This window comes from Brachionichthys hirsutus, chromosome 3, assembly GCF_040956055.1.
Source record: "Brachionichthys hirsutus isolate HB-005 chromosome 3, CSIRO-AGI_Bhir_v1, whole genome shotgun sequence".
Classification (NCBI taxonomy): Eukaryota; Metazoa; Chordata; class Actinopteri; order Lophiiformes; family Brachionichthyidae; genus Brachionichthys; species Brachionichthys hirsutus.
In genome coordinates, this window is record NC_090899.1 from 4,721,485 (window position 1) to 4,734,359 (window position 12,875).

The following is a 12,875-nucleotide window of genomic DNA, read 5'->3' on the forward strand; positions in this document are numbered from 1 at the left end:
AGCAGGTTAACAAGTTCGGCGAGTGCTAATGTGTGGTTTAAATTGTTATACCGTATTTATTTACCAGACACGGCATCAGCTCCCGACTACAAATGAAAAACAAATCTCACCTATGGCGTGCGAAGCCTCGTTAGCCAACGTTTCGATCTCTGAAGTCAAGAGCGTGGACTGCTCGGTTCAACGCCTGTACGCACTTTGAATCCTCTTTCAAATCTGTTCGAAGATGGCGCCAAATAAGCGGAGATGTGACGTCATATTAACGCGCCTTTGTTTGAACGTAGCCTTATGCATTACGCAACACTGCCGCCTAATGGAAAAAGGTAGTAATAGTTCAATCCCCTCAAAACTCCTCTTTCCGAGAAAACGATCAATGTGCTGAAAATCAAAAGGTAATATTTCCTCCATCCATTTCCCTTGTAGATGAGGAAATGGTCACGTAACATATACCGCATTTAGGGAAGACATCCGTCCATCCGTACAAGGATAGATGAGACGATTTGCTCATTTATGCCGCTTTTCAGCTTTGCAGGTCAGGGGAGTCGGTCGAGCCTACTCCAGCTTGCTATGGGCGAGAGGCGGGTACACCCCGAATGCGTCACCAGCTTGCAAGATATGCGCAAGGAAAAAAAGAAGAAGAATCAACTGGACTTGTTTAATTTCTGATTGAAGACATTTCGCCTCTCATCCAAGAGGCTTCTTCAGTTCTAAACGACAGTCTGGATACTTGTTCTCCTGTATCTGGACTCTCCACCAGTCATTTAGAACTGAAGAAGCCTCTTGGATGAGAGATGAAATCAAACACTTGATTATTCTTTTTTTGCTGTTGATTTATTTTGACCTGGATGACTGAGAACCTACAGAGACATCTCCAGACAAAATGTTTTCACACACAAGCAAACATCAGGACCACGTGCCCTGTGCTTCCATTGTCAGGGAGGATAAAAAAAATATTCAGACACAAATGTTTGAGGTAGTAGCTGTATTCAAATGATTGACAACACAAGCACCCGCCTCTCCCCTGTACCAATGTTTCAGCTACAGAAATGACAATACTTTTCACAAAAATGTCTTACTGTTTATACAGCACTCAATCCAAATGTTAAAAGGCGGATGTCACTAACAAAGATGTCTAATACTGACAGAATGCAGCATTTGTCTTCAATTCTTTAACCTCTTAGTATGCTTAAAACAAAATTAACTTCCCAGGTTAGGCACACAAAATCATCAATACAACAAAGAAAAAATATCCATTGCAAAAATGCTTAGAAACAAAATTCATATTTTTTTTGTAGTTGTACATGTGAATACAGTAAAAAGCCTTGTGACAGCTTGGAACTGTCAAACCATTAGGGGAAGTTGTAGTGTTTAATATTTACTGATAAAACACAATAAAATAAAAAAAAGAAGTCACTATAAGAGCACCAAAAGTAACAGACAATACATGGTTGATCCTAAAAAGAAAATAAAAAAATCAATATTTAAATACTTTTTAACCATCTGGCTCATTAACACACACTGCATCAGACCGAGGAAGAATTATGTAATCCAAAAGAAAAAGCACCAAATGTTAAGAAGAGGAGAAACAAAAATTATATCAACTCGTGAGGAATAATCTCCTAATTTTTAGACTGATCAGCGCCCAATATTGTTCCAGGACAAGATGTTTTTATTTTCTCTTTCTGTCTTGAGAGCATCGAGGACAATACCTGCTCAACATAGACAGAGAAAAAAAGCAAAGACAAAAACTATTATTTCACCGACTTGATGGGTAACAATCAACACTCTTATTGTACGCATTTCAAATTGGACACAATTTTAGTGTCTGAGTTTCTTACCATTTGCCTCTCGGTTTGGTCGTCAGGCCCACACATGCAAAATGGAACCACTCAATAGAGCACTGGTGGAAATAATAATAAAAATACAAAATCAATGTTACAAGGACATGACAGACAGTATTAGTAGGCAGGGACCTCCTACTTCATTACACTTGACTAGTTATTGCGAGATTCTGCAACACTGTAATTCCTACAGAAACAAACGGGATCATAACACAGAACTCACATCAGTGTTGTCACAGCCGATCATCTCCCCATAGGAGACTTGATGACACAGACAGTAAGTGGGTTCGTTAGGATCCACAGGCATATCCAGTACATCAGATGGGTGCACATTCCCAAAGTTGCTAGAAGGGCTGTTGAATTCTCCTCTGATGATCAGAGCAAATGATGACAGATGAGAGTGAAATAGCATGATCAGAAAATAAACAAACTTAGAATGACTGACTGAAACAAATGAAAGGTAAACACTTGTCTGATGTCACAACAGTCAGAGGCTTTCACAATATTATAACTGACTGGGAAAATATATCCTTTTCACTGGGACATCATAACCATACATCATCATCATAAGTGCCTTCGCAAATGACTGTGTGAGTCAGGTGAGCTGGTTCAGGAGGTGGCCTTGGAGCACTAGCTTGTCCCTACAGAATAAACCGAAGTGCTATAACAATAATCAGAATGACAGCAACGGAAAAAGTCCGTTTTTGTTCTCAGGATAACCAATACAGCCCCATATTACTCCGTTTTATTTTTCAGGTGATGGAGATCAGTAATATCAAGCAGACGGTTAGATAAATAACATACGGCTGAAGGAGCTTGACTTTCTTCTGTGTACTCTTGGGGCTTCCATCTTCATCTGAGCTCTTCACTTTAGATCTTGTTTTAGCCATCTTCTTTTCCTTTTGTCTGGAGTCACCTGAAATCACCCCCACACACTTTAGTATTCCACGTAGTTTGGTTTCAGGATGGATTAGTTACGTTAGTAAGCCAGAAACACACTTTTCTTCCCCTTACTGGAGGTGGAATCATAGTCTGTGCTCTCGATCTGCTTTTCCTTCAAATCAGCCTCAAACCGAGCCAAGTCTGTGTCGAGACGCCTGATGTGTTTGTCAACCTGCAACACAAAAAAGAAAGTGCTTTGCATTAAACAAAGCGGATGTAGAAACTGTTTTCTCACATTACCTACAATATGAAATGTTTTTGTTTGTGTAGATTCTCTTACATCTAGATTATAGTTATCGCTGTTGCAACACAGAGGAACAGAAGGACAGGAACATTGTCTTCAACACTTAAAATCATGTCCAGTTGTTTTTATCTTCAATCATTGAGAGGACATCATTTATTGCTATGGGACTAACCATCTCATAGGTCTGCATGGCCAGTTGCACCTTGTCATCTCCAAACTCCTTGCATTTACTGTAAGACTGCTGAATCTGCCTCAGTATGGACAGCTTCTCTTCAGAGGAAAGCGTCCGGGCATTGGCAGTGTAATCTTTAGCCAGAGAGTCTATCTGTCCTTTAAGATCTGGAAGACAAAAGTAAAATCTTTCAAAGAAAAAAAACTGCAAAGATAATGTTACAAAGCTTTCTATAACAGGTATTGAATGTAATTTTCATTCAAGTTAAGCAATACAGGAAATAGATAACAGTTTGAAAATCACATTTCTTGTTTTGTTTAACTCAAAATGTAACTTATTTGACAATTATTACTATTGGATCAATATCGTGACCTTTTTTTTTTACAAACTTATCAAGAATCCAGCATCCTAGTATAAATCAGTTTCCTTCACATTTTGGATTTAGACCCTTTAAAATTAAGCAACTGTTACCCTCATCTCAGGTATGATAATTAGCTGTTCATGAATGTAAGCATTCAGCAGAGCCCTGGAGTAATTAACTCCAGATATTTGTTTTTGAAGAAGTCAAGAGAACAAGATTGATACATTATAAGATGAACTATAGACTACCCAAGCGACCCATTTCTTATTCCTTAAACCGTGCCATGATTTAAGGCAGGGGTGGGCAAACTTTTTGACTTGCGGGCCACAATAGGTTCTAAAATTTGACAGATGGGCCGGGCCAGAAACAGATGGATGGAGTATTTGTGTGAGCTAATATAAATGACACATGAAAGCTATTGCATGAAAGGATTTGGCCTTTTACAGGTAGCATTACAGGGAAAAGGTCAAATGAATGAGATTTAATCATAATACAATTTTATTTAATTATATAATTTGGACAAGTTTGGCGGGCCGGATTAAAAAGACCAACGGGCCGCATATGGCCCCCGGGCCTGGGTTTGCCCATGCCTGATTTAAGGACTAAACAACCCTGACCCTCAGGAACTACTGCTTTACAACCAATTCAGCTTTTAAACCCGAACTACACAGTTCTCTCTCACCTTCTGTGCGTTGATCCAGATCCCTCATCAAATTGAAGTTTCTCTGTAATTCGAAAGGCAGGTTTTCTATGCCTGGTGTGGAGGGAGGGGAAAAAACCCACGATTTAATAACAATTCTATTAAATGGATTTAACAATTTCGTTGTGCAAGCGTTGTTGTTATCTTAATTATGTATATGGACGCTACAGACGGATGCAGGTAATGATGGAACTAGCATTCACAATGGAGGCTATCGTTAGCATGGGACACAAAACAGGATTTTGGTTGCTTATTGCGTAACTATGGTCTACTGTTCAGCTAATTCAACGTGGGTGCGGTGTAATTTCAGTCTTCTTTCTTTGATACGGTGTGATGAGAAAACCCAGCAATTAGCCTGAGCCTAAACCCGCTGACCGATCGGGAACAGATGAAGGAGTCCGTTCTGCACGCGGACGAGCAATAACAACATTATACGATGCAGCGCAGCTTAACACGAACAAAACAAGATGAAAACAAGTTTAATATAACTAGCATTTAATGTTGAACAGCTTACTGTCCAAATAATGCTCCAGATACATCCCAGCCGCCATCTTAGAAAATGTAAACAACACAGCTTCCGGTCCGGCATTGGCCGATCGGATTGGTTGTTCCCACACAGGACCAAATCAGTTCCACTTCCCAGGACTACAATTTTACATTTCGACTGGAATGTGATTTTCATGTAACAATCATTTCTAGCTGGATTATTCCAAGCCCCTGTAAATAGATAAATAATTGACGGAATTTAAGCAGAGAGGAGAAATTAGAAACGACACACCATCATCCAATCAGAATTATTTAAAAGGTACACTTTTAATGACTGGGGGTCTGATTCACATTTGTTTTTATTCTGGAAACTATTTACCATATCATTACAGGTGATAAAAATGTTATTCGATTGGTCGCACATCATTAATATATATTAAGAAAAACTTAATGTAAACTCAGAAGCCAAAATATATTTATAATTGAGCAAAATGTAGTTAGGGTTATTTAAGTGAATTTTATACTGAAAAGGTTTGCTGTAGTTGCCTTATTGAACATTTAGTTCAGTCCATTATTCAAGACATTTAAAAAAATAAAGAGTGGTCCTGGGCCTGCGATGAACTGGCGGCTTGGCCAAGGTGTACCCGCCTCTTGCCCGTTGACTGCTGGGATAGGCTCCAGCACGACCTTCGACCCGGTAAGATGAAGGAATGAGCTGTCGTCCTAATCCTAAAAAAAACTCAAAAAGGTGATTTTAAGTTTTGAAGCCCAGAATGTTCCAAAAACCTCAATGCAACAGTGAAGCATGGCTGGAAGATGAAGGTCTAATCACATAGGAAAAATGCTACATATTTAATGAATCCATCTTTCTTATCAACACTCTAACCTAACAATCTGAAAATTAACAATCGCATAATTATTATAAGTTAATTATAAACGGAGGGATCCAGAGCACACCTCCATTTCTGCCTCACCACTTTGTCGCTGTAGTAGTTGTGTAAATAACTAGAAATATAGATTTATTTCTATTGATTTGGAAGGTTTTGACATTTTTGGCCCAGATATGACATGACGCTGACAAACACAATTAAACCTTCTGACTGATAAATGATGAATCAAACAAGGGTTGAGAAAACATCTTAAAAGATTTATGTTTTTTCCAGATTTATGGAAGTCGACTACATTTAAATCAACAAATAAAATTGTTTTTTGTATTACAGATTAAAAAAAGAAAATAAGCCGTCTCAATTGGTTCAGTTGACCGGTCCAGTTGGTTTGTACACCAACATTACAATCATGTGTGACACTAACATCTGAAAGGACAACAGAGCATGCGGGTCTGAAGCGAGGTGATCCGGGGGAGTCAAGCTTTCCAAAGCTACATGCTGTCACGCGGCACACAGTCACTCTGCATCCGGTTTTCCCAACATGTGCTTCAATTTTTTAAATTTATTCTTTCCCATTCTGTTCTTTGCTTTCTTGGGCGTCGTTCTCTTTTTGTCTTGTTTTTTCTCAAATCTGCTTCCTGCCGTTTTTTCAGCCCTTGCTTTAATTTCATCGACTGCCTTCTTTGTAGGCTTCTGGGCCTTTACTGCTTTCACCGTCTCTTTATCCATCTTGGCCACCTTTGCCTTCTTTGGTCCAGCAGGTGAGTCCTTGAAGCCTTTTGGTTTGACCTTGGGCTTTTTCCCGTTTGTTGTTCCATTGGCTTTGGTTTTCTGCTGTAAGCTAGAAACAGCCTTCTTTGCTTTGCTGCTGTTTGATGGTTTCTCTTCAGGAGAATCTGTAGCAACCGCCGCCTCAGGAGCATCTTTGTTTTCCTCTTCTGAAACGTTAACAAACACGGATGAGTATATGTCAAATATGAAAACTATCGTGATCAAATTTGACCTGGGCTCATAGCAAAAAGTTGTACCTTTTCCCGCTGGTGCTGTTGGAATCACATTCGAGAATTTCTTCAGCTTGGCCACAAAAAAACCATCCATGTTGTGGGAATGAGGGTAGAAGCGGCGAGACAGTCGTAGAGTGGGATGGAATCTGCGTTCTTGAAACCTGAAAGGGAAAAGGTTTAGGGTTGACGAACGGAAATTTGCAACAACTCAACCCCCCCCGAAAAAACGATTATCTTTTACCTGATGAAGCCTTCTTTGCCAAAGTCAAGTCCCGTGGGAACTAATTTGACATTCCTTTTCTTTAAAGCGTAGTCCACCACCCACTCGTTCTCCTCCACCTGTTGGGAGTAGATTTTAAATCAAGACAAACCCTTTGTGTGAGGATCTTTACACCATATAAAACAAAGTGTAAAGTAGAGAATAAAATGAAAGAACACAAAACAAATCACATTGTGCATTAAGGGCGAATTCAGAGCACAGACCATAATTGAACAAGTGCAGTAGACCAGATAACCTCCTGTGGGGGACTCGGCATTGACGGAGTCGATGGCAGACAGAATCAGTTCTTTTTGCAAGTGAGCAGAGCGATGGATGTCCGCCTCTTCCTGCCAGGAACAGAAGGACGTAGAGCATAGAGTATTACCTGCCATTAAAACCAAAAACATGCATCTGTGTGTTCGTGTTCGTGAATAATGTTTTACCTTACTGGTCTTTACAGTTGGATCTTTAGCAATGACTCCTGTGCCTGAGCAAGGGGCGTCAAGTAGCACTCTGTCAAACCCGCCCATTACCTATAGGCAACATTTTGAACACGTTAGGTCACAAAATAAAACTGCCACAGAAATGTCCTAAACGTGGAGCAACGCTACCTTTGGGAACTGCCTCCCATCGTAGTTGCAGACAACAGTGTTTGTGATCCCCAGACGGTGGACGTTACCCACCACGCTCTTCAGTCTGTCTGCGTTGGCGTCATTGGCCACGATCACGCCTGTGTTTCTCATCAGCTGAGCTAAAGGTGGAGCATTCACAAAAGGTCAAAACAGGGGAAGTGCTTTAAATAACTGGGGAGAGGCTATGCATATATAATTTACCGCAGTTCTACTACAACAAACTGAAGTGCTTTGTAAAGCTACTGTTAAGTATAACCTCAGAGCATCGTACCGATGTAGGTGGTCTTCCCTCCCGGAGCTGAGCTCATGTCCAACACTGATTCCCCCTCCTGTGGAGAGAGAGCCATGACCGGAAGGAAACTGGAGGCTCCTTGCAACATGTACTGACCAGACAGATACTCTGGGGTGGCTCCTGTTGGAAAAACATAGGAAGAATTCAAGATTGTGACTCTGCTGTCAGCCATTAATATTCTCCAGTAAAGGTTTTTTTTTTTTAAGACAGGCAGCTGAATGCACTGAAAGTTACCTATAGGTACCGAAGAGTCATAGACTACCAAACCAACTTTAGACCATTTCCCCAGTGGATCAAGATTCACTCCTCTGTTGATCAAGGCCTGAGCAGAGAGACAGACAACGCATTAAAAAATAAAACATAACATCATTTGTTCTTGTGGGGATTTCTGGCTTGATTATATCATCGTGGAAACTAAAGGAAGCTCATCGTAAGCAGTTACCTGTGCGAGGTCCCGCCTCCTGGATTTCAGTGTGTTGGTCCTAATAGTGACAGGTCTCTGAATTTCATTGGCTTCAAGGAAATCAACGAGCTGTCACCAACAAAAACACAAAAAAAAAACATTTTCTTTTTTAAATAATGTAATGTAACACAGAATTTCAATCAGATTTTGACATAGCATAGGCTAAGACTGTTATAATACTGTACACCAATCACTTCTAATTGCAAAGATATGTTTTCAGTGATACATTAGGAAAATAAATACACACCTCTGACAGAGGGAAGAGGTCTATAAGTTTCTCTATGAGGAAGTTGTTGTAGCTGTAATAGGTACAGAGATCCTTTTTCAGGAGGGAGATGTACTCTGATCTGTCTTTGCCCTCCTCCCTTTTTGTTGAGAAGTTACAAAGAACATCAACATTGTCCTTTATCCTCTGATGGATCGACTTTAGGTCTAGAGGGGTGACACCTGAAACACAGATTAAAGAAGCACTTAGATTAATCTAAAACTGTCATTTGGTTCTTTAAAAAGGAGAATGTTTTAAGTTACTTACTTTCTTTTTCATGTTCCTCTGTCCTTGGCAGCCTAAACTGTTCCATTTCATCTATGTTGGTCTGTAATGTGTCCTCTTCACCCACATCACCATCCAATTTATTGTTCTCCTCTTCATCGTCGTCATCTCCTTCCTCTTCTTCGTCATCATCGCTCTCTATACCCATGGTTTCCTTAAGCCTTTTCTGCTTTTTGGCCGCACGCTCAATAGGAAGAAGCTAGAAATGACAAACAACAAAATCATATTTAATTTCACTAACAATCTGGTGAATCAGAAATTTGGTGCACACATAATGATATCAGGTATTTTATCTATAAATGAGAACTTGGGTAATAATTCAAGCTTGATAATTGATTCACGGTCGACTGATTCCCGTCACATGACCCAGCCATAGAAAACACAACAAAATATTATAGAACTATTACACATACTTCCTCCCCATCACTTTCATCTTCAGCTGCATCCTCATCACTGCTGGCATCTTGTGTACCATAGTCATCGACCATTTCTTCTTCATCATCATCTTCTTCCTCCTCTTCACCATTGTTGTCCTGCTCCATTTTAACTACTACTTTCTTGTCTTTCTTTCTGTGGTCTTTTTCTCCCTTCTTTTGTTGCTGCTGCATCTCCTCCTTCTCAGAGTCATCTTCTTCCTCCCAGTGCTCATCACTGTCATCCTCACTTTCAGGTTTATCCATTTTGCGCTTCCTATTTGCTGGTTTCAACCATTTACTGTTCTCATCAGTAAATCCTTTGGAGAAATAAAAAATAGTGTGTTTAGTGCCTGTGGTCAAGTTAGTTTTTCTTACCTTTAAAGCGACAAACAACAGTGTCTTCATACAATTTTCATCTCATCATCTCTGACAACAATCATTGATCGCTACCACACACAACACACAAGTCAGTGTTGCCCGGTATCAATTATCTCCAAAGAAAACAGGGTTACCTTTCTTGGGCTGTTGCTCAGAAGCATCTTTAGGTTTTTTCAAAGTCTCGACCCTTTTTGCAGCTCTGTAAAGTGATGACAATGAGAATGAGAATGAGAAGCTCGTAAACAGAGTGATGTTAAGTAATCACTTCGTCACGCACCTTTTTCTTCCTCTACTTGACAGGCGTTTTGGCTCGGTTTCCTCTACAAAGATAAAAAAAAGAAATTTTGGACCAACAATCATGCAAGACCAATATATGGATTTCTCGAGTGAATGCGTATCTTTCTAACCAGTGGAGATAAAGGCCACAATAATTACCGTCTTTTATAAACTGGGCCAACTCAGTCTCTGCTCCTCGCTGCTTCCTCGACTTTTTCCCTGGCCCCCGCTTGACCTTGTTAGTGGGATCCAATTTTCGACCCATGACTTCAAGCCTGAAAAGCAGAGGAAATTCATGTTCAGTCTTCTTGAAACCCAACTAAAATATATCGTCTGCATTTATGAACAGAAGCCACTGGGTTTGTGCTGTCATAAACCATGATGTTGAACCAGATGTTGAACCAAATGGGCGTTGAATTACAAAACATTGAGTTTAACCACACATTTACATTCAGTAAATAAAAGCACTTTTGTATTGATGTTAAGTAAAAACATCTTTATACCGTGAGCCTTCCCAGTCGCGACATTTTAATTATTATTATTTTACTACGTTTTTTTTAACGAATTGTATGGTGTTTAAATTAATCAAAAAGGACGCCGCTAAAGACATAGCTACCTTAAATGTTTGTAGACATGCAATTAAAACACTTCCCCACGTTTTTCAGGACAAAGTACGGATAGAATGAAATGCATATGACACGTTAAACATGAACTGACCCGATCCCGCATTTCCGAGACTAAGGCCTCCGTTTTTAAACAAGGTATGTCAACAAGATAATCAATAACTCCTCAAACACTCACAAAACAATCTGCTACTTTTCCAGCCGACTTCAGAAAGTACGTGTACGATGCAACTCAAAAAACTCCACACGTGAATAATTCTTCAGCACGTTGTACAAGAACTTCCGGTGCACGTAAGTGACGTAAGGATGGCGGCGGAAGTGAGTCCGCGTTTGCTTTCATGTAAACACAGTTTAAATGGAGTCGCAGTTTAAAACTAAACTGAACTAGTTAGACAGTGGCAAATCAAAAATGTAGCTTCGCTACATTAAAAGACGCAAACTAGGCTCTTACTAATTCGGCTGGCACTCGCAAATGGGCGCTTTAGTCGTGACGCGCACATACCGCGACAGACATTCCAAGGAAGGCAATATGGCGGCTTCTGATGCGAAGAAGCGTGGTCTTGAACATTTGGACGAATATGAGCCTAAACCAGCCAAACATCTCCGCAGCCTGCATGACCGTATGGCAGAGAGGAGACTGGTCGTCATTCTGGAGGGTGCTTCGTTAGAAACAGTGAAGGTAAAGCTTCAGGACGTGTTTGTGTTGTCATGCCTTTCCTGCTACTCGTGGTAGTAACATCGATATGTTAACCGCAGGTACCTTTAAACTGGGGCAGCTAATATAATACGTCAGTTTATTCGCTCACGACTAGCTCTTTGCTTGTTTCTCTTTGTTCCCCAGGTCGGAAAATCATTTGAACTATTAAATTGTGACCAACACAAAAATATGATCGTCAAAAGTGGAAGGAATCCGGGCAATATAAGACCAGACATCACACATCAGGTAAATATCTATATGAAAGTGGCGTGGACAAATGTATTCGTAACATTCTTTTTTTATTATTGTTTTAGTCATTTCTCATAAGTATAAAAACATTCAGCAGTAAGTGTTTGTCAAGGCTTTAAGAAGAGTACCAAACTAAATGTAAAACAACCCCGTGCAGCTTATATGCGTGTAATATGAGTCTCCGGAAGCACAGAGATGCCAGAATGATACGAGACAATGTTATTCACATTCTTTTTTTGATTGAGAAGGTCTTCACTGTCGCCATTAGTATCAGTTTAACCTGTTTAAGGTGGGTCCTCACAGCGTCCAGGTAGCAGGTACCATATGTTGTATGCTGAGAGCTCCAGTTGTCCCGCAGCACCATGCATGTGGGTTTCAACTCGTGCTGTTTTCAGATGTTTAGGCAGTGGGGCTAATTTCTTTCCTTTTTTTTTGTGCTAGTGTCTGCTCATGTTGATGGACAGTCCGCTGAACAGGGCAGGCCTGTTGCAGGTTTACATCCACACAGAAAAAAATGCTTTAATAGAGATCAATCCACAAACCCGCATCCCAAGGACATTCACGCGCTTCTGTGGCCTTATGGGTAAGCTACCAGAGAATGTGCATTTGTTTCATATAGGGAACTGTGGGGTTCACTTTTCTTGTGGAAATACAAAGCTTCCAGTTTGATTCTCCTGAGGTGATCTCATAAACATTCCCTCTTCTAATATTCTATCACAGTTCAGCTGCTGCACAAGCTAAGCGTCAGGGCTGCCGATGGCCCTCAGAAACTTCTCAGGATGATTAAGAATCCAGTGTCTGACCACCTGCCACCTGGCTGCCCCCGCATAACCACCTCCTTCTCTGCCGGAGAGGCTGTTTGCCCCCGGACTTTGGTGCCAGAGGGACCGGCTGCAGTGGTGATTGGAGCTTTTGCACATGGAGCGGTGAGCTAGGGCTCTAGATAGTAGCTGGTTCACTGGTGTCAAATTGATATCTTATGGATCCCTGTGTCTTTTTTTTTTTTTATAGGTGAAAGTGGACTACACAGAGAAGACTGCATCCATCAGTAACTACCCCTTGTCTGCAGCTCTGACCTCTGCAAAGATATGTTCAGCATTTGAGGAAGTGTGGGGTGTGCTGTGACAGTTAATGGATTACTGGTGCTCTCTACAGAAGACAGTGGAGCATATTGATGTTTTTAATGGACTAGAAATGGATGAAAATGAAACAAGGGGCCTCGTGGTCCCTTTCTTCACCAGTTGTGCCACACGGATAACAGACATGTATCCTGTTACACTCTGTGTATACTACGATGGTGTTTGACTTGTATTTGTAATACACATGTTCTTCTGTTTCCAGTGTCTCCTCTAATGTTAATGTAGAAACCTGGTACTAAAATGATCGATTACAAAATTGAATAAGTA

The 12,875-nt window shown here is 40.5% G+C and overlaps 3 protein-coding genes across 3 annotated transcripts; 1 reads left to right on the plus strand and 2 right to left on the minus strand.

The window, feature by feature from the left end:
* Positions 1 to 1,021: 1,021 nt before the first annotated feature.
* On the minus strand, positions 1,022 to 4,808 carry ing4 (inhibitor of growth family, member 4). Its single transcript, XM_068758826.1, has 8 exons — positions 4,772 to 4,808; positions 4,240 to 4,311; positions 3,197 to 3,363; positions 2,838 to 2,952; positions 2,643 to 2,754; positions 2,062 to 2,206; positions 1,836 to 1,897; positions 1,022 to 1,706 (listed from the first exon to the last, which is right to left on the minus strand). Exons 1-8 carry the CDS (start codon positions 4,806 to 4,808, stop codon positions 1,667 to 1,669), a joined length of 750 nt encoding a protein of 249 aa, XP_068614927.1. The 3' UTR covers positions 1,022 to 1,666.
* Positions 4,809 to 5,955: 1,147 nt separating this feature from the next.
* On the minus strand, positions 5,956 to 10,765 carry nop2 (NOP2 nucleolar protein homolog (yeast)). Its single transcript, XM_068759233.1, has 16 exons — positions 10,702 to 10,765; positions 10,060 to 10,175; positions 9,902 to 9,944; positions 9,759 to 9,823; positions 9,244 to 9,563; positions 8,813 to 9,029; positions 8,528 to 8,727; positions 8,260 to 8,349; positions 8,052 to 8,139; positions 7,797 to 7,937; positions 7,505 to 7,644; positions 7,337 to 7,426; positions 7,118 to 7,240; positions 6,876 to 6,973; positions 6,659 to 6,795; positions 5,956 to 6,568 (listed from the first exon to the last, which is right to left on the minus strand). The coding sequence occupies exons 2-16, from the start codon at positions 10,163 to 10,165 to the stop codon at positions 6,147 to 6,149; spliced, it is 2,280 nt and encodes a 759-aa protein (XP_068615334.1). The 5' UTR covers positions 10,166 to 10,175; positions 10,702 to 10,765; the 3' UTR covers positions 5,956 to 6,146.
* Positions 10,766 to 11,038: 273 nt separating this feature from the next.
* emg1 (EMG1 N1-specific pseudouridine methyltransferase) lies at positions 11,039 to 12,615 on the plus strand. The gene is made up of 5 exons (XM_068759471.1): positions 11,039 to 11,202; positions 11,365 to 11,466; positions 11,911 to 12,052; positions 12,190 to 12,395; positions 12,481 to 12,615. Exons 1-5 carry the CDS (start codon positions 11,053 to 11,055, stop codon positions 12,592 to 12,594), a joined length of 714 nt encoding a protein of 237 aa, XP_068615572.1. The 5' UTR covers positions 11,039 to 11,052; the 3' UTR covers positions 12,595 to 12,615.
* The last annotated feature ends 260 nt before the right edge of the window (positions 12,616 to 12,875 follow it).